At 42.0% G+C, this 19,922-nt stretch overlaps 1 protein-coding gene across 1 annotated transcript; it reads left to right on the top strand.

The window, feature by feature from the left end:
* Nucleotides 1–1,890: 1,890 nt before the first annotated feature.
* On the top strand, nt 1,891–19,832 carry mfsd2b (MFSD2 lysolipid transporter B, sphingolipid). Its single transcript, XM_085381800.1, has 15 exons — nt 1,891–2,076; nt 2,563–2,912; nt 6,471–6,596; nt 6,693–6,817; nt 10,732–10,855; nt 13,167–13,245; nt 13,373–13,554; nt 14,832–14,922; nt 16,169–16,290; nt 16,791–16,874; nt 17,690–17,773; nt 17,929–18,038; nt 18,852–18,995; nt 19,227–19,403; nt 19,520–19,832. The coding sequence occupies exons 2-15, from the start codon at nt 2,580–2,582 to the stop codon at nt 19,566–19,568; spliced, it is 1,830 nt and encodes a 609-aa protein (XP_085237926.1). The 5' UTR covers nt 1,891–2,076; nt 2,563–2,579; the 3' UTR covers nt 19,569–19,832.
* The last annotated feature ends 90 nt before the right edge of the window (nt 19,833–19,922 follow it).

The following is a 19,922-nucleotide window of genomic DNA, read 5'->3' as shown; positions in this document are numbered from 1 at the left end:
GTATAAGAAAAATGGAAATGGTGAGGGTGACATAATCCATTAGTCTTTTTTGTTGATCCAGTTTTCATCTGCTAACACTACAAAGCTTTGTTTGTCTAGTTGGTGATATAAAACTTAGGCCAATGCAGAAGTACCTTTAACCCACAGGTGTCGAACTCCAGGCCTTGAGGGCCGGAGTCCTGCAGGTTTTAGATGTTATAAATCCAATACAACAAATTCAAATTGCTACATGACCTCCTCGACATGTCTTGAAGTTCTCCAGAGGCCTGGTAATGAACTAATCATTTGATTCATGTGTGTTGACCTAGGGTGAGATCTAAAACCTGCAGGACACCGGCCCTCGAGGTCTGGAGTTTGACACCCCTGCTTTAACCAGCTGTTATGACCAGCAGAGGGCAGTTGGTCGGGTTTCAAAAAGAGGCCCACCTCCTTAGAAGTCTAATAAAACCATGAGCTATTCTCTACATTTATCTTGTTATCGCATTTAAAAAGCAACCTATGCTTTACTTTGTGATTTACAAGTTGCTCACATATGAGCATGAGCTTCAGCACCATCCCTCAGTATCTCAGTTGGACCAAACACCAAAATGGCAACCAAGAAAACACCCAGTTTAAGATTTCATACTCATTACAGTTATTATGTAGTCAGAAATCAGTCATGCAGGACAAAACTGTTTTTTGTATAAGGCTGTAAACATGTTTATTTCTGCTGTAAAGTTGTGCATTTTAAAACTGAAGTCTAGGGGACACTTTGGAGACATCTACAGTTGCAAATGTTGGTATCAATCCGATATCAATTAAATACAGGGCCAGTATCGCCAATACTAATACTGATACCGATACTTTAAAACTACAAAGGCAGCTTATGCAGGTAAGAGCCATGTGTTATGACTTATGAGATATCTCATAAGTCATAACACATGGCTGACACATGACATGATGCTGAGCCATATGACTCAGCATCAATTTACACATTCTGAGCAGTTTAATCACTGCCATGTTTGCTTTCTGCAAAAAACACACCTCTGAAACACTTTGGGTCAACTCCTGTTGTTTAAATGTGCTTTAGACTGTGAATAAAATAGATGTGACAGTCAAAACACGTGTTTGAGGAATATTGTTTTTCATTAAACACACAAAATAATCTGTCCTACCATCTCTAGAGGAAGTGCATTTTTCACATTACATTTCACTGTTTGCCTCTCTGATAAGATTGCGCAAATCTCATGCAAATCATCTGAATTTGACATTTTCGTCCGGCTTCTTTGCCTATCATAATAAAAAACGCAACAATAAAAAAAAAAATGCTTAGTTTGAACGGCATCATTTCTTTTTAGGATTTGCTGCCACTATAGATCTGTAGGCCTTTAGGTCTGGATTTTGGTGCTTCCCGGGGACTAAATCCGCACAATAACTATATAATAGTGAAGACGTTGATGATGATAATAATGCATTGTAAGAAATATGCAGCTAAATTCTTGAGCGCATTTTTTACGAGTTCCGTTTCCGGCTCCCTCTTCCAAAGAAGCACACTAATGCAAGAAGATATGAAACCAAACTGCATTGCATACATTCCACTTGTAGCAACTGCCAGTTCCCATGAATGGGATTCGTGGATTGCAATGACTGGAACACTCTCAGTGTGAAGCACCGATAATGGACTAATAAAAGATTCCTATATGTGATAGACCGTCAGATAACTAACTAGACAATAACACAGGAGCTAAGAAAGACTGATAAAAATATTTTATTTTATACATAAGTGATAAATATAGATAATATAGGAATTCAAAGGTTGGTGTTTTTGACCCGAGCTTAAAGGAGACGATAGTGAGAGATAGTGGCTTGATTGTAAAATGATGCCACTATCTCCCATGTGAAACACCGGTGCGGCCGCTGTAGGGCGCAGCGCGTCACCGTACTGAACGCAGGAGTGGAGACGCGCACCCCGTCTCCATCCTCCGCAGTCTCCTCTCCTGCCCGACAGACTGACTGAGTGACTTGCAGATCACCTCACTGACAGCTCAAAACTAACCTGCTAACTGAGCGGCACCGGCTATTTCCCATCATCACGGGGTGAGTTGATATCTGGTTAATGCTTCTATTATTTTTTATTTTTTTAATGGGCTCTGGTGTTCATGTAGGTATGCAGACTGGTTGTTGATGGATGCACTTACAGTAATAGTAACGTGAGGGCAGACTACACAGGAGGCTACTCCTCCTGCACGGGACATCGTCGCATTTGCGCTCCCGTTTGTGCCGTTTCTCAAAGCCAGCTGTGCAAACATGTCAAATTCTGCATATCTCGGTGGTGCCATGAATTACATTCTAGTTTTATTTTGATCTCAAGACAGTTCGTTTGTTTGTGTGGATAGGTGCGTGTGTGTGAGAGGGAAAGAGAGTGGTATTATTTAGTGAACTCTCCTGCCCTTGCATTTGTCTGTGCGCAAGCATATGAACTCTTTTTTTTCTGTCCTTGTGCTGACAGAGAAAGTGCCTTTAAAAAATGTGTGTGTGACACAACCTGTCTGACTTTGGTCTTTCCTCTTGGCCTCATTCCAGAGCACCACAGCATGTGAATGGCTGCAGAAAGCAGCAGGGTTGTTAGAGCAGAGGAGCAGGAGGAGCTCCCTGCCTCTGGAGCTGTCACTCACCACACACACACCCGAAGTCAGAGCCACATCCAGTTTCAGCCTCTGACACACACCACTCACTGGCAGCAGGCTCCTCGCGCCCTCGCTCACACAAGGAGTCACAGCCACACTCACTTCAACAACAGCACCCCGTCACACACACAGAGGTACGGCTGTCGCCTCACACACAGTCTTTCAGCCATGGCCAAGGGAGAGAGGGGCGTGCAAGGCTCTGAAGGAAAGCCCAACGAACCTTTGTTTCCCAAAACCTCTCAGCAGGTAAGATCTTCTCTTATCATTTGTTTGTTGGTGATTTTTTTCTATTGTGCAGTCTTGCATGTGTGAGTTAATTTTAAGTCTCATAGCTGTAACCTTTGTTTGGACAATTAAGGCTTGCTGAGACTTTCAATCTCAGTTGATGTCTTTAAGGCTCAGAATGAGTCTGAATTAACTTGATTGGATAAAGTTGGGAAATAGATCTGTTTATTTGCTTATCTGTTTGGGATTAATCACCTCCATTGTTTTCCTGTGACCTATAATCCCTCAGATAACACATTCACTGTCCGGAAGCTGATTATTTTTCATGTGAGTGTTTCCACTGATGACGGCAAGATCGGCTTGATGATTAGCTTCTTTTGTCTGATATCAGTGGTGATTTGCAGTGAAAGAGGCAGTCATTATCACAGCTATTATAGGAGTAAACAGTGACTAGAGGGCAAATTTGCCGTGATTAGAAAATTTGTTGCCTTATGTGTAATTTTTTTGTTGTTGTTGTTTCATTTAACCTTATAGATGTTGCACAATGTGTGTGATGAGTTGGTGTGAGGTATGCAAAGCTTTTTTTGTGTGCATGGGAATGTGCTTGCACTTGTAAACCAGTTCAATCAAGAGAAGATTATAGGTCCTCACAAGAACATGACCCACAGGCAAGGGAATGAAAGACAGACAACCAATTCCTTACATGGAGTATTGTTCCTTTGTAAAGACAGATACTACAGTTCGTGGTGTCATCTCAATGCAATACCATAATAGTTAGTCATCTATTCTTTGTTTCGTTAGATTAGCTCAGGGTGTTCGGGGAACGGCAAATGAACCAGTTCTGCAACTATTTCATCTCTGCCAAACTATCAAATATGCGATGCATTTTGTTTCATTGAATTTGACTTGACAGTTGAAATTTTACACGTTTGCTTCAATCAAATGGTTGTGAAGTGGATTACTCTTCAGGCAGCAGAACAGTGATGTGAACATAAAACACGATTCACTTTTTAGCGTCATAAATGGGATTTAAACAAACTCATCTTAGACAAAGAATTGAAATGAAATAAATCAAATGTACATTTACTGGACTAGCTGTTAAGCTCAATACATACAAGTATAAAAGCGTTATAGTCTGATTTTCTGTTACAATAGTTGGATGAACTGCTTTTTTTTTGCACATTTTAAATTGCACATTAAAGAAAAATGGACAAAAAAGACGGGGAAGTTATTACACTATCTGAAAAGTTCAAATCAATAAATGCAAATTATGTGCGATAGAAACAGAACTGATGGATTAGTTGCCTTCACGTGAAGCTAGTGTGCTCCTAACACCGGATCCTAACATGATGTTTCAGATGTGACGGAAAAGTGCAGCGTATGAAAACATCAGCTCTGTAACCGTCCTCAACTATACACACTCACTTTCCATCGTCTCTTGAATCTATTAATCTATACATTTCAAGTTGAACTACCTTTAAAACAAAGGAAGGATTAAAGGTGTTTTACAGCGTAGACTCTTGCGTTCCATTCTCTCTGAAAGATGAGGACTACAAAAGGAACGTTGCACGTGAAACACATATTCTCTTTGAAACTACTTGAAACTCAGATGACATGATAGATGCACACTGAGTAGTAGCATGGGAAATTATACACCAAGAACTTTCCAATCCATCACAAAAGCGCTCGTCACATTGCGATGATATCTATTCATATGCAGTATTGTCGGGAGAAAGAATAAATCACTTCTGCGCACTAGTTCATGTTTCGATTTTGGATAAAATCCAAGGGCCTTGAGCCATGTCACTAAGCCCACTGTGGACATTTATAATGGCCTGCTGCCATCACTTTACTTTCATGCTTATAATCCATAAGCTGAATGGAGGGCAAAAAGCTGCTCTTGTTGACACAGATAACTGGATTCTGTGGCGTAAACCTGATGCACCAAAATGTCCAAAACCCTTTCAGCGACTCAACATGGATCCATTTTTACCAGGCTGACATTAGCATTGCAAACACTGAGTGTGTGCATTTTTTCTTTGATAGCAAAGCTCAGTTTTTCCCTCCCTCGCTTCTTTAATTATTCTCAGTCCTAAATCATTTTCCCTCAGTTTCATTAACTTTAGAGATTAGTCTGTCCTTGCCCCTTTGCTCACTGTATGAACTCTCCAAGTACTCTGTTTTTAAATGTGTTTTTCTTTGTGTTTTTTCCCCTCCTCAGACAGTGTTTCTGTATATATACAGTTTGTTTGTGTGTGTCTATGCTGACTTGTGTGCATGTGGTTTTTTACGTTTGGGCATCCAGCGAACAGTAGCAGGGATATCCTGTTTATCCTCTTTGACGATAAGAAGTCAGTAATGAAAGATGGAGTGTAAGATTTTGGGGGGGAAAGAAAAAGTGTTTTGAGACACAGAGAGAGTATTTTCTGCACATCATCAGTTAAACAGCATTCTCCAGACACCAAAGACTTTGATTTTTTTCCCCTCTCCAATTAGGGGTAATTGCAGTGAGAGCAGAAGAAGAGAGAGTTTTGAAGCCGGAACCGCCGCGCAGCCTTTACTTACCTCTGACCCGCTTGTCTTGAGATTGAATAATTACACACCTCCCTCCTGGTAATTGTCGTTCTCCAACCCCTTCCATATTTTGATGGGGGGAAGAGAAAATGTGAGGCGGATAATAACAGTGTGTCAGTAGGGGTTGAGGCCACTTTGGTGATTTATGTCTTTCATGCAGCTCTGAGGGGAGTAGCTGTGGACCAGCCTGGCCACTAGATGTGTGTCGACTCTGCTGTTTGTGCGTCTGACACTAAAGGTTGTGCAGTCCAGAAGGAGGAAAGGGGAAAAAAGGTCGATATGTGTTCACAGCCAGTTGTAAATATTGGGCTCCCTAGACTGCGGTGTCTCGTCGTATTCGCGTCTGAAGATGAAAGCTCGCCCTTGCTAAACACAAATGCGCAGAGTCACATGCCTGATGGTTTTAGCAGAGCACGGGGAAGGAAATGGAGACTCGGTGGGTTTCTTCGGCTCCTCTGTGGGCTCTGTGTCTGCACACATAGACCACAGTGCTAACAGCTGGCAGGGGGTCTTCTTCTGATCCTTTTTTTGAAATTGTATTTACACACAGTCACATTCCCACACAGTCATGAATGAGCAAAGAGAGGCAAAGATAAAGGGAGATGTGATCACCGTATTATGCAGTTTGGGCTGGGGTTATTTGAAGGAGTGCAGTTCACAGTCAAACACATGTCATATGTGACGTTTCTTTACACTGAATCACTGCATCATTGCAACAGGAAGATATAGAGGAAATGTTATTTTTGGAGCACCACGAATTGGAAAGGACACCTCTTTGTGTTGTAAGCCTGTTCTGATGACTTAAAAAATGTGAGAGGGACACACCTTCATTTGTGTTGGTGTGTCTGGGAAGAGTTTCTGACTGAAGGAACTTACAGTACATCTTTCAACATTTTTAAATATGCTTATGACTATTCTAGTCTTGTATGTGCAATAAATATATACTTACTGCTGTGATCTAAATATACTGGTGTGTTTTGTCCCTTCTCACATCTGTTTGCCCAGACCGACCTGAGCCAGAAGTTGTCGCTATGCAGCAAATTGTGTTTTGCCATCGGCGGCGCGCCCAAGGAAGTGGCTGCCAGCGCCACAGGATTCTTCCTGCAAATCTACCTGCTCGACGTTGCTCAGGTAAGCGCACTGGAAGCGACTTTCACAGATGAAAAAATGAGCTGGTATGGAAATGTGTGCCTGTGAGTTCCAGCGTGTCCCTGTTGCGCTCCACAGATTAACGCCTTCCAGGCCTCCATGGTGCTGTTCATCGGTAAAGTCTGGGGTGCTGTGACCGATCCTGTGGTCGGTTTCTTCATCACAAAAAGCAAATGGACCAGGATTGGAAGACTCATGCCCTGGTGAGACCCTCTCCTCTCTCTCCATAAACTAATACAGGAAAGCTGAAATGATAATTTGTTCCCAGTTTGATGGAATTTTAAAAACTGGCTGTGTATTCTTATAAACGCCAGTTGATACCACTGGCAGAGACATTCACTGAGGATTCTTCCAATAAAACACACAAATACTAAGTGAATTCATAAATGTGTGTTCCCCAACTGGAATAAAAGCATACACTGCATAAAGTGGAAGTTATAAGACTGCATCATAATATCTATAATGATTGTCTTTACTCCAGATTCCTGTAAAGATTCAATCTAAACTGTTTATGGAACTATTTACCGAAACTATAAAGCTAGGGTATGTAATTCTTGGTTTCAGTGTCTTATGTAAAGGACTGCAATTTGTTGACAGACCCTGGGACTCACTTAGGTTTGCTCCCACTCTCTCAGACATAATATGGCCCCCACATGATGCTAATGTTTATGCAAAAACAACAAAAAAAAAACAAGCTGTGTGCTCCAGTTTTGGAAAATTATTCTCCAACTCGAGTCTGTCACCTGAGGATTGTGCTAGATAAACAGCCGTTATGCTTGAATTTGTTGTTTTAGACACTCCCTCTGATTAGCTATACAGTCTGTACACTTCAAGGACGTGGGCTGCTCTTTTTGACTTTTGAACGCCACACAAGGAGAAAAAACAGGGACGTTCATCTGCATTTGTTCATAAATCATCCGCTGGTGCTCTCTTAAATACATTTACGTAATGTGCCACGTCCCATTTCTTTTTGCTTTATCTGCAAGCTCAACCTCAGCATCTCAGGGGGCTTTGAGTGCAATTTGAATTTTGCGACTTTGTAAGTGTGGATTATGCGACGCTATCAACTCAGTTTCGAAAATCATCCCATAAGCAGCTAAACCGAGTATATGTCTTTTGAACACACTGGCATGACACTTGATGTAATTTACACAAGCAGGCAATCTAATGCCTCCTCCATTATAAACCATAGATTAAACACTGGCTGACAGTGCTGGAGGGGGACCAAGTCAAGTGTGGCCAGCCAGCCACATTCAGTAGCAGACAGATGCTGATGTTAAATCAGCTTCGATTACCCCTGGGAAGCTGTCGGTGTGCGCATATGTGAGTGTGCCCACTGTGAACCTGTAGTGTTTATGGGCATTTTTAATGTGTGTTTTTGGTCATAATTGTGATGAGATGCGTGCAAAGCCTTCTTTGGGAAGTCCCCTCTGTCCATTCGGCAGGAAGTGCTTTTCTCTTCCCTCTGGCTGACACATCCACAACCAGACATTAAGTGATTTGTATCTGCGCCTTCAGTTCTTAAGGATGGAGTCTTTTAGCCTAAAACGCATCCCTTGGGTACTGCCGTGTTTGTTATTTGTGAAGGCAGCAAACCACCATCACTGTGGCAAGCCTGAGAAAGCAGATTTATCAGATTGTCTCCATCAAAGACAGACAGAGTGAGAGTTAAGTGACAGAATTTGTTTAGTTAAGTAAACGTAGCCAAAAACAGACAATAAAAGTATATTCAATTATTAGTAAGTGTCCTACAGTTATAGCTTTAAATACCTGAGAGCTGAAAAGTATCATCCGCAAAACTCAAAATGCTACATATTAAGTAGTACAAACCCTTATTTTAATCTTAACAAGTGCTGAACTTCTGTTGACTGCGGTGGCGTTTGTTTCATTAGCCGTGACAGCTATCAGGCTGACCGCTGTACAGACCGGTCAGCAAAGTCCTCGCAGGGACACATTTAGAAAACCTTGCTGTCTAAGCTGCCAAGATATTTCACATCCGTTGTGGGGTTCAGCGCTAGTAGCCTCGACACCAGATCGCAGGTCGGCTAACTAAACTGCCCTCACTTGGGTTTGGGAGCACTGTGACAAACATAGATGGGAGGTTTTGATGAAAACAAAGAGATAAATACATGAAACAAAAGCAGGTGTAGCTGGTGAACAGTTTTATGGTTCCTTGTATTACAGAGAACTTGTCACAGTCGTCACATTTAAAGAAAGCCAATGCTACAGTCACACGAGGGGAAGCAGTGGTTAGATACTGCAGTATGAACAAAATTATTGCTTGTAATCTCGTTGCCTTTGAAATGGGTGCTTTGAAGGAGAGGTGCAGTTCTGTGCCGTCTTCAAAGCGTCTTTGGCGCATCACAACGGCGATCAAACAACAATGAGACAGAGTTAGTGTGCTATCAGCTTGTGATTGAATGGGGTCAAGTTGCAATCACTTTGGGATTAGATCCTATATGATTTGCAGTGTGCTAGCAATCAATCTGAGCTTATAAATTAAACAGCGATTATTTGCAAACCCACACTGAGCTGTCTGAGAGTGATTTCAGACAATCTGACCCAAACTGCAACTGTCTGGAGACAAGTTGCCTCCCTAAAGGCGACCACTGTGATCACCCCTGCGCCTCGACAGCCTGCTAATCTGAGCGATTACTGCAAGCAAAATCCTTCACCGCAATCAGTGATTTTTACTAGTCACAACAAATGTAGTGGTTTTAAAAGTAAAATACTTAATATGTGAGGGCAGTGGAAATATAACACGGCATAAACAGGAAATGCACATGGAAAGTACAACAACAGTACTTGAGTAAATGTACTTATATATCCACTGGGATATATGAACATGACTAAGCCTAAAATCAGCAAAGAAAGTGTAATCTCACCTACACAACCTCTTCCAAATCCCCTTTGCCCAGTCGCACATCTTTTAATTAACATGCCGCAAATGTCCCCGACAAGTCACTGAGGAGAGAATTGTAAGTGCCAGGTACTTATCAATCTTCTCTGGTTTAATTAAGGCTGTGCAAATTATTAGGACAGGTGTGACAGGTGTGTAGTCATGCGTGCATGACGTGTGAGAGAGTATGCTAGTGTTTGTGTGTGCTTGTGTGTGTGTGTGCGTGCCTTTGTTGCCTCTCCCCGGACATAGTCATCTTGCAGGAACATTCTAACTGTCCCATTCACCGGCCCCGGGGCCCTTTCATCGCTCCCATGACCAAGCGGTCAATACTGCAGCACCAGCGATGTCAGTCGCCTTTGTTACAGCAAACAATCAGGAAGAGAGTGAGGTAGCCAAGCTGGATGATGCCAGAAATGACTGCAATCAACCTCTCTCTACCTCTTTCTCCCACTTTCTCTTTCCTGGCGAAGAGCAGGTCAGAGGTCAGAGCCCCCGTGGGTTTTGTGACAGTCACCTAAATTCAATCGTTCCGTTTTTTCCTCCCACCTGCAGATGTGGCTGTGCTACAGCTATTCCGGTCTGCACTGCGGGATAAACTCCATTTACTGTTTAGAGGAGCAGGGTTGGTGATACATACTGATGTCTGCAGCCAAGTCATGCTGTCCATCATCCATCATCTGTCAGCATTTCTCTTCATTTTGAACACACAGCTGTTTGCTTTAACCATAATGATACATATCCGTTGTTTACTTATGTATTATACATGGCCCACAACGTTTTAGAAGAAAATCCCAAAAAAACTAGCACAACGCGACAGAATTGCTTCATGCTGCGTTTGCACGAGTGTGGACTACATATTTGCGTGCTTGTGTATGTGGATCTTTCATGAGGATTTGAAATACTGCGGTATTCTCCTCCCAAGGCAGATTCCTGCCATGCTTACAACATTATCATTTAGCATTCAGCTTAAACTGACTGTAATCTGACAGAAATATGGCCTCAAATTACCAGCGCTATGAAAATGACAGAGCACAGCTGCTGTAACACTTACTGTGACAGGTTGAAGCGGTGACGATGGAGGATTTGAATTCAGATCCAAGTTTGCCGCCTTTTTAGTAGGTGGTGTTTTTTAATGAAACCTTTTCAGAAACAATCTGATATTTTTGCTTCTGTATGTTTAGTTTTATCTGACACACTGTCATTTGTCTTCTACAGGATGGTGGGTTGCACTCCTTTCCTGGTGATCTCGTACTTCTACCTGTGGTACGTTCCTCCTTTCAGTGGCAGCCGGTTCATCTGGTACCTCGGCTTCTACTGCCTCTACCAAACCCTCATCACCGTGAGTATGCACGCTCTGTCAGAACTGTGTGCGTTTAAGAAATTCAGATTTATGTGTGTGCGATGCTTCAGATAACTCGGAGGGACTGCGCATTCAGTACAAGAGAGATGTCAAGTTGAAACGGGAGATAAAAGCTCTGACTGATGCAGCTCACAGTCTGCAGATGACAGATTATGTAACGTATAGACAAAATGCAGAAAACGTTGGGAATAACAAGATTTCAAAGTGGAAATGATTACAGTCATCTCATGCAGGCTCTGACAGCCCCTCGTAGGATTTCTGCTTTGATTTGTGAGATGAGCAGCAGATTAAAACCCAGAGCGCTTAAACACCTTACCTCAAATGGGGAAGTGTAGCTATTTAAGTTCCCTTTTGTTGTGATGGTCCAAACCATTCCTCCTCCTCCTCTTTCTGTTCTGATTCTGGGGCACCCCATATAGTATGTGCTGCAGAGCATGTAGCCCACTGCAGCCACACTGTGGTGAACTGTAACGGCATGTCATTCTAACTACTTGATAAGTATACGGTCAGTCCTGCCAGGAACCTCTTGCCGGATAAATGCTGGTTGCCACTTTTAGCCGCCCTTCATTGTCTCTGCCTGTGTGTTTGTGTGAAGTTTTCTGGGAAAGCGCAGCTGTTATCATTCACAGTCTGTAAACAGAGGTTAGAATTCAACATTTCCTTTGTTTATGCAATCAACTAATAATAGCTTTCCATCTAATTAATCAGTTTTCATTCACCTCTGTGTAGGAAAGTTTGATTCCCAAATGTGTTTGCATCCAGGAAAAGCCCCATAAATGACATGCTGTACAGGAGAGCGATGGCTGAAAAAAGTCCTTACAGAGTCACATTTATTTTCGTTGTGGCTATGCATACTCATTTGGCCACAGTGCTGACTGAGCCCTTGTGTAAATTACAAAGTGAAGCAGGACTTGGTTTGCTCGCCTTTTCTCTGGGAGAGGTGGTGAGAAAGGAGAAAACAGATCTGAGGTTGGCCAGCATGGAAACTGCAGAAATTGCTGTTGATATTTATATACCGTGTATATTTTTCTTCAGCATTCTCTCTGGAATATATAGATAAAAGGCATTAAGGGTGTTTCCAGTTATGAGCCAGATTTTGTTTTTAACAGTTTGACTGGACTTTAGCACAGTAGGGCTATGAGTTACATTCTTCTTTTGTATACACGGACTGTCAAAAAATGATGGACATAGCCACTGAGACATCACCCATTGCTTTAAAGCTTTGAATTTAGCATTTTGGCTGCAACAATCTTGTTTTTCTTTTGTTTTGCTTGTTTGTTTGTTTTTTTGGAGCCAAAAGACTGTGGCATGCTAAACGATCAGCTAACAAGCCTGGTTAGCCAAATACAAAAATACTAGCTTTTCACTCATCAGAATTGGGTTGTTTTCTTGGTCACACCATGTTATTTGTTAGATGATTGCACCAAATAAAATAATTTGACATAATTTAATATAGAATAATTTAAGAAAATTGCTCCAAAAGAGACCAAGAGGATCTCAGCTAACAACCTTAGTTAGCTGAGGTGAAGGCTAGCATACAGTTAGCAGCTACACTGACTCACTTAAATCTCACCTAAATAATAAGAAGTAATAAGAAGTAAAATATATTAGAGGAGTAGGAAATAAGCTTTACACATTAATAATTTCTTGTACCAGACCACAATATTTATTTCTGCTGTAATGTTGGTCATTTTAACATAGGCGGCTTAAGGGACTTTTTGAGCCATCTTAAGTGACTATTTGAGGAAGCTTTATGGCACTTAAGTGGTTTACTTCTTCAGCCCCTTGTAAATTGTTCTTTGTTTAAATGCTAATATCAGCATGGTAATGTGCAAACATTTTTAAGGATGAAGGCAATCTTTTTAGATTTAGGTATTTGGAAAAGTTAAGAGAGAGATATTTAGATTTATCTTGTAGGGACTATTAACATGCTTGCTTAATTTTATGGCTATCTATCTATTAGATTTTGACACATACTATGAAAAAATGTTCACCTCATGTTGGTGCCTGAGGGTAGGGAACTACTGTTGTTATGAGTCGTCTTCTGGGGACCACGATCGGAGCGCAAAATTCGATTGTAACTGATTCAGTAGCAGCGGAGACACATTTTGTTCTGGACCAAAGTATTACAACCTTCAATCTTCTAGAAATAAGCCGCTAGCAATGCTAAAAATAAAATAAAATACCTTCATTATCTTTTCCTTTCCTCAGGAGACTTGTGCAACTGTTTGCCTATCTGTTATGCAGGACTTGCATTTATTTCTGTCCACGTCTTTCTGCTCCTCTTTAGTGTTTCCATGTGCCTTATTCTGCTCTCACAATGTTCCTGAGCACGGACCAGAAGGAGAGAGACTCAGCCACTGCCTACCGTAAGTTTTAATATGCACAAAGTTCTTAATGCCTGCAGTGCTGAATTAATCTTTGCTCTAGCTTTTCATTTGCATAGCGTTTGAAGTGCTGCAACCAAGAGTTGGACCTTTGCTCATTTGATGACAGGAATGACAATGGAGGTCCTGGGGACACTTGTGGGTGCTGCCATCCAGGGACAGATTGTGGCCAGCGCTCACACTCTGAAACACTGCCCTACCAGCAACATGTCGGCTGGTTACCTTGGCAACAGCAGCGGGGCAGAGATCGTGAAGAGCATGGTGCACTCCAAGGAGTACCTGTCATATGCTGTAAGTATCACCGTGCCAAGCCAGGAAGCCAGGTGTGCTAAAAGTAGGGCAAAGAGTTGGTTTGAAAATAACTTCTAGTTTACCTCGGGGCTGTGGCGTGTGTGTGTGCTCAAGGCAGTTATAGAGAATATTAGAGGCTAAAAAAAGCAGTGATGAATGAGAAGGAGGATTGTTCACAATTGGCTCCATATTTACTGTCTACAGGTTCTTTTACTTTTACCTTTTTACTACTATGTTTACCTCGTGGGAGTGAAAGGAAACACCACTGTTTGATATCTGATCCTCGCACCCTGAGCCAGCTTCCCCCTCACCACCACAAAGGGGGTGCTTCCCCTGGCATCACACTCCACATCTTGCCCCATTGCACTGAGGGGTCGCCACAGTCTGCCAGTCATTGGGCTTGTTTATGCCTCAGCCAGAACATTTGAAGCCATCTTAGATACAATGTGCTCAATATATTAATGTCTTATTTGCAGCTTAGGTTAAAGTTGAAAAAAAAAGGGGGAAAGGGACACATTCATCTTCGCATTTCAGTTTGCAGAACTGTGAATAAACTGAGCATCCATCATGAGACTTTTTTTTTGTGAAGATGAAACAAGCCAGAGTCCAATCTGTCCAGTGTTGGATTTGGGGTTGCACCGCAGCTATTTGGGCTTCAAATGGTTCTTTTTCAATGGATTTTGGGTGAACCCTATCAGGGCAGCCCAAACCCTCTGCAGCCACCCACTAAATTCCTCCGTGGTTGCTGGTGAGGGTGGCACACCGTCTGGGCAAACTCCGTCTGCCCTCAGAAACAGGGAGTGTTTGATGTGCATAAATAATAATGAACTGCTGGGCTGAGCCGCATGGAAAAATAGCAAACAAACAGAGGTTGTTTAAGGCAGAGCAGTTCCTGTTGGTTTACAGCTTTAAATGTCTGTATTTTGGGATACGGATCTACTTGAGGTTTCTTCCTGTTCCTGCTAGTATTTGGAAAGCAAGATGTGCACGGATAGTTTGGCTCCCCATAGACGTCACGTCAATAAATCATGCACTGCTGAGTGATAGAATGACAAAGAATTGAAGAAAATAAAAGCCATGTAGGCTAAAAACTGGCACATTCTGTGTCGTTTGTTTCCAAAAATTGATCTATAGCATGTTAAAAAGAAAGAGTTAAATTTTTTAGGGCACTATGAATTAAAGATTGCAGAAAGTCTCAAAATAGACTGTGTTGTGTCGCCTCCATGAAACGAGATAGCTAGATGGAGACATGACTGTACGTTTCTTTCTCTCTGCAGAAGCAGGTGTACACGATAGCTGCCGGCGTTATTGGAGGCGTATTCGTCATCTGCACTGTGGTGATGTTCCTGGGTGTCAAAGAGAGAGACGGTGAGGACTTAATTTTTGTGTGATTGTGTGTTAATGAGTATTGAAATTGACCAAAAAAAGGTTAATCAGTTGTAATAGTTGACATTCAAGGTTTTAAGCAAAGGTTACGCAAACATCTTCAAAGACTTTGTCAAAAATGGACAAAATCGCTCACAGATTGGAAGGTCTCAAAGGACACCAGGTTAACTTGTCATCAACTCTCCATCAGGAGAACGGTGATCAACAGTGGGTGCTTGGCAGGAAAAAGCCACTGCCCTACAAAAACAACCCTCTTGCCTTTGTGAAGCTTGCCAACGGTCACGTGGACAGGCTGCTTGAACAATGTTTTGCGGACAGGAATGACCAAGGTAGAACACTTTGGTTTTAAATGAGAAGCTTTATGTTAAGAGAAAAGAAAACACTTCATTCCAACCATAAGAGTCGACCCCACCTCTGAAAAATAGGGTTTTAGTAATGTTCTGCACCGGAACGGCATCATAGAAAACGTCTGGACATCTGAACCAAATCCAAGTGATTCATAAAGCAAAATAATGGCCTTAAGCAAGCATTTCTGCCAAGGAAGGTTATTGCTTTGAAACAGTTTGAGTAGAGTTTGGACCTTGAGCCAACAGAAATGTTGTGGAAAGACTTGAAGTGAGCAGTTTAAGTGAAGAAAATCACAAACATCTGAAAGTTTAACCGGTTCTACACAGAGGAATGGACATGGATTGGAATACATCTAAATCAATGTGCAGGACTGGTCAACGGTCAGCAGAAGAATTTAGTAACTATTTTTACTCTTGTAATATTTATATAAAAAAATCAGTTAAACTTGTCCGAAAACTGTTATTCAGTGAGGCCCCCGAGGAACTGTTTCAGGATTAAACCAGTTTCGCTGAGACCAAATTAGTTTTCTACCCAACATATTTCATAACTGGACTTTTGTTGCATGATACCAGTATAATAAAATAAAAATAAAAACGAACAAATACAGGAAAATTTTAATCTAAACCTATCTAGAAATTGATAACACAATACTTGGAGTTACTGGAATATGTAAGAACATATATACTGGGCTACGTCTCATAGATGTGATCACATTAGCTCTCATTCTCTGCTCTTTATTATAAATGACACCTCTAACTGAGACAAGCACAGTCCACTGCAATGCAGGGGCAGTTCCAGTAGTTCCAGTGAGCAAATCTATCAGCTTTCCCTTGCTGGGTGTTATTTGATATACTGCTTATTCTAATTCCTCGTGTTTCAGATCCATACGCCCCGAAGACCGAGAAGCAGGTCTCTTTCCAGCAGGCCTTCGTCCTGGTGATGAGGCACGGGCCATACCTCTCTCTGACCGCTGCATTCCTCTTCATCACTGTTGCCATTCAGGTAAATTTATTGGCAGAACACTTCTCAGTCATGACACTCGGCCTTACAGTAAATGGAGACCTTACAGCGTGGGAGAACTGCTGGCGCTCGATGATGATTTGATCAGAGTAGAAGAGCACTTACTGAAAGCTCATCGTTTTTAAGCGTGTTGTGAGTCGCAGGGCTATTGGGAGTGATACCAGCAGTGTGTTCTTGCTTTTTGTTTATCACATGTGCGCGGATGCTCACTTTTCAACCTCACTTTAACGCTGTTTAAATGATTGCAAACTTGTCCAATTTTGCATCAGATCTGGTTCTCTGTATTTCATATATCCTCTCATCTCAGAGGAGTTATCAGCTGTCTTCTGCGAAAGCCCCAGAGCGGGAATAAATCCCGGCAAAAACACTGTCAGCAGCTTCTCCAGTCACTTTATTTGGCGCTCAGCATAGCAAGAGTGCACAGCTACAGTGCTGAATAGACAAGACTGAATATCTGAATGTTTCATCTCTGGTTTTTGCAGCTGATCCAGAGCAACTTTGTCCTCTTCTGCACTTATGCAGCCGACCTGAGGGATCATTTCCAGAATATTGTACTGACCATCCTGGTGAGTACAGCTTTTAGCACTGAAGATCTGCAACATTAACGTAACCAAATGTAACACCTTGTGCATTTTAACTACAATGTAATGTGGGGAGCTCGACTTCATTTCACATCATGTGCCACATAATCAATGTGAAGAACTTTTAACTTCAAATTTAATCCCTGAGACATCTTATTATAGAAAAAAAGCAATGAACAGTACGTTCTTGTACATGATGAAGAAATGCTGCTGTTGTAAATGAAAGAAATCTGTCAGCACAAGAGGCATAATTTGTAAAAAAAATAAACATGTAAAATTACAATTTAATTCAATTTAATTCAGTTTTATTTACGTAGCTCCAAATCACAACAGCAGCTGCCTCAAGGAGGTTTTAATTATAGGTAAAGAACCGACAGTGATACAGAGAAAACAACAGTCAAACAGTACCCATATGGGCAAGCACTTGGCGACAGTGGGAAGAAAAAACTCCCTTTTAACAGGAAGAAATCTCAGCAGAACCCTAATTGAATTTTATATCTATTACCTACTTTGGTGTAGTATGAACCACAGGAGGAAAAGCTGTAAAATGTGTGAAAACACTGTTGAAAATCCAAAATCTGTGTAAATCTGTGTCATTTACATTTCCAAAGCTGTCCAATGGGCCGGATTGAAGTGTTCGCGTTACTTGGTGTAAAGGATTATTATTTTGTCCAGTATTAGCACTACTTGTCATGTTATTTTAAATGTTGACCATCTTTCCTAATACTATTGTTTCTTTTGTAAGTTCTAAATTAACTTACAGACTAAGTCACTTTACGCTTTTGCACACATCTGCTCAGGTATCCGCAGTAATAAGCATTCCACTGTGGCAGTGGTTTCTGCAGAGATTTGGGAAGAAGACGGCAGCTTTTTGTGGCATCACCGTGAGTAAATTGGTTTTATTTTTGTAACATTCAGCTTTGACCATCAGACTTTTTGTTTGTGCCTTCTTGTGGATGAGCTTTTAAAGTGTTTGTCTTGACCAAAGAAACAGTTTTAAGAAAGTTTGTTTTTTATGGATGTGTGTTTGTCTCTCCAGTGGATCCTGCCCTTCACACTGATGTTGGTGTTCATCCCTAACGTCATAGTGGCTTACGTTGTGGCCGTCTCCTCTGGACTCACTGTGGCTGCATCGCTCCTCCTGCCATGGTGAGACTCAACAGTTCAGATGAAACACGCTCGTCAACATAAATTAGGTGTAAATATTTGTGCTAAAATTTTAAAAGCCCTGTAGTGAACGGTCCCGTGAGCGTCCCTGCCATCTGCTAAGTAATATAAATTTGGTTGCCCCGCCCCTTGTTATAAAGGATTAAATAAAACTGAAATCCCCTAAGCCGCTGATATTGTTTACCTAAATTCAACCCTGCTATATGTATGCTCTGCTGTTCATTTTAATCCCCTTTTGATTTGATGCAAAATGTCATTAGTCAAGCCATTCTGTCAGAGGGCCCTGAGCGCTCACCAAGGTCATGCCACGGTCATGAAATGATGTCATTTTTAAGAATTACAGGACCCGTCTACTATAAATCTTCCATACCATCACAGAGCCCCGGCAACGCCAGAGGTATCACTACATCTGTTTTCCAGTCGTTGCTAAGGCCCTCGCCTCTCCTCACTCATCTCTTTTCCCCTCCCTTTAAAAACCTAAATTACAGCCTCCTGAGGGGGGCCTGTTTATTTTGGAAGGGGCTGATTGTTTATCCTGTCCCGCCCGCTGCTCATCATCTAATCGTGTTATTAGCTCTGTAATTTTGGCCCACTGGTATATCAGAGCTCTGACCTCACATCGCTGCGCGCTGGCATCCTGACTGCACGTGTGAGATAACCTAAGTAAGAGCACGAGGGAGGTCTCGGCGCGTATCAGCTTAAAGTTTTACCATGGCTCACTGTGATGTTGAACTTTTATGACAAACGACACATGCTCATTCAGCTCTGCACGCCTGTTTTTGTGCTTCAATCCAGGTCGATGCTGCCAGATGTGGTGGATGACTTCAGGTTGGCCAACCCCTACTGTAAAGGCCACGAAGCCATCTTTTACTCCTTCTATGTCTTCTTCACCAAATTTGCCTCTGGGATCTCCCTGGGAGTGTCCACCCTCTGCCTGGAGTAAGTCTGCATTACTGTTACACATGCATGATTAACTCAAGCGCTGCGCGATATTCTACGTCTGCACTTAGCATGTCATGATACCTCACCGAAATGCATTAACCCCTGGTGCGATGCATAATTCATCACACGAAAGGTGTCGAGTTTGCTCATCTGCAGGGCTGCACAGTGCGGCCTGATGCTCATTTCCTCTCGCGCATTTTAACAGAGCCTCTCCGTCATTGCTTGTAGGTTTGCAGGATACGACACAGGCGCCTGCAAGCAGCCTCCCCCTGTGGTGTACACCCTGAAGCTGCTGATCGGCGCCGCCCCAGTGGCCTTCATCGTCACGGGCTTAATGATCCTGCTCCTCTATCCCATCACTGAAGATGTACGGCTTAGGAATAAAGTCTGCCTGGAGGAGCTAAGGTGAGAAAGAAACCTGTAACCTTTGACCTCTATACTGACGTTTGAAGTGTATAGGAGAAAATTGACTGGACTCAAACGCTGTATTTGAAACCAGTGTCTCTGTGTCTCTCACATAGGAAACAAAGCATCGGCTCCAGAACAGTGGAAGATCCGAGTAACGTGTGACCTAAACGTCGAATGGAGTGAAGACGCGAAGCCACGGATTCCAGTAATGCGTCTGGGAAGTTGCTCATTAGTGTACATTACACTGCTAAATAGATTTAATGTAAACATTTTTGTTTCATTTTCACATGTACTGTACAGTCATACTGGATATATATAAATATATGAGATTACTTAATTTATATAAATGAATGTATAGAGTTATTTGCTGTGTTTAGCTCTACAACACTGTTATTTATTTATAATATATGATTCCAAAAGGTTTGATGATATGAGATGAATAAATGTTGTAGAGAGTGCTTTTTGTAATGGTTGTTTTGGGGGATCTTTACCGAGGAGGTGGTGCGGTGGAAAATA

Source organism: Rhamphochromis longiceps, linkage group LG15 (genome assembly GCF_057381845.1).
Source record: "Rhamphochromis longiceps isolate RC_006_pf linkage group LG15, R_longiceps_female_GT1.1, whole genome shotgun sequence".
NCBI lineage: Eukaryota > Metazoa > Chordata > Actinopteri > Cichliformes > Cichlidae > Rhamphochromis > Rhamphochromis longiceps.
Note: the sequence above shows the minus strand (reverse complement) of the source record. Positions and strands in the feature narration are given on the sequence as shown.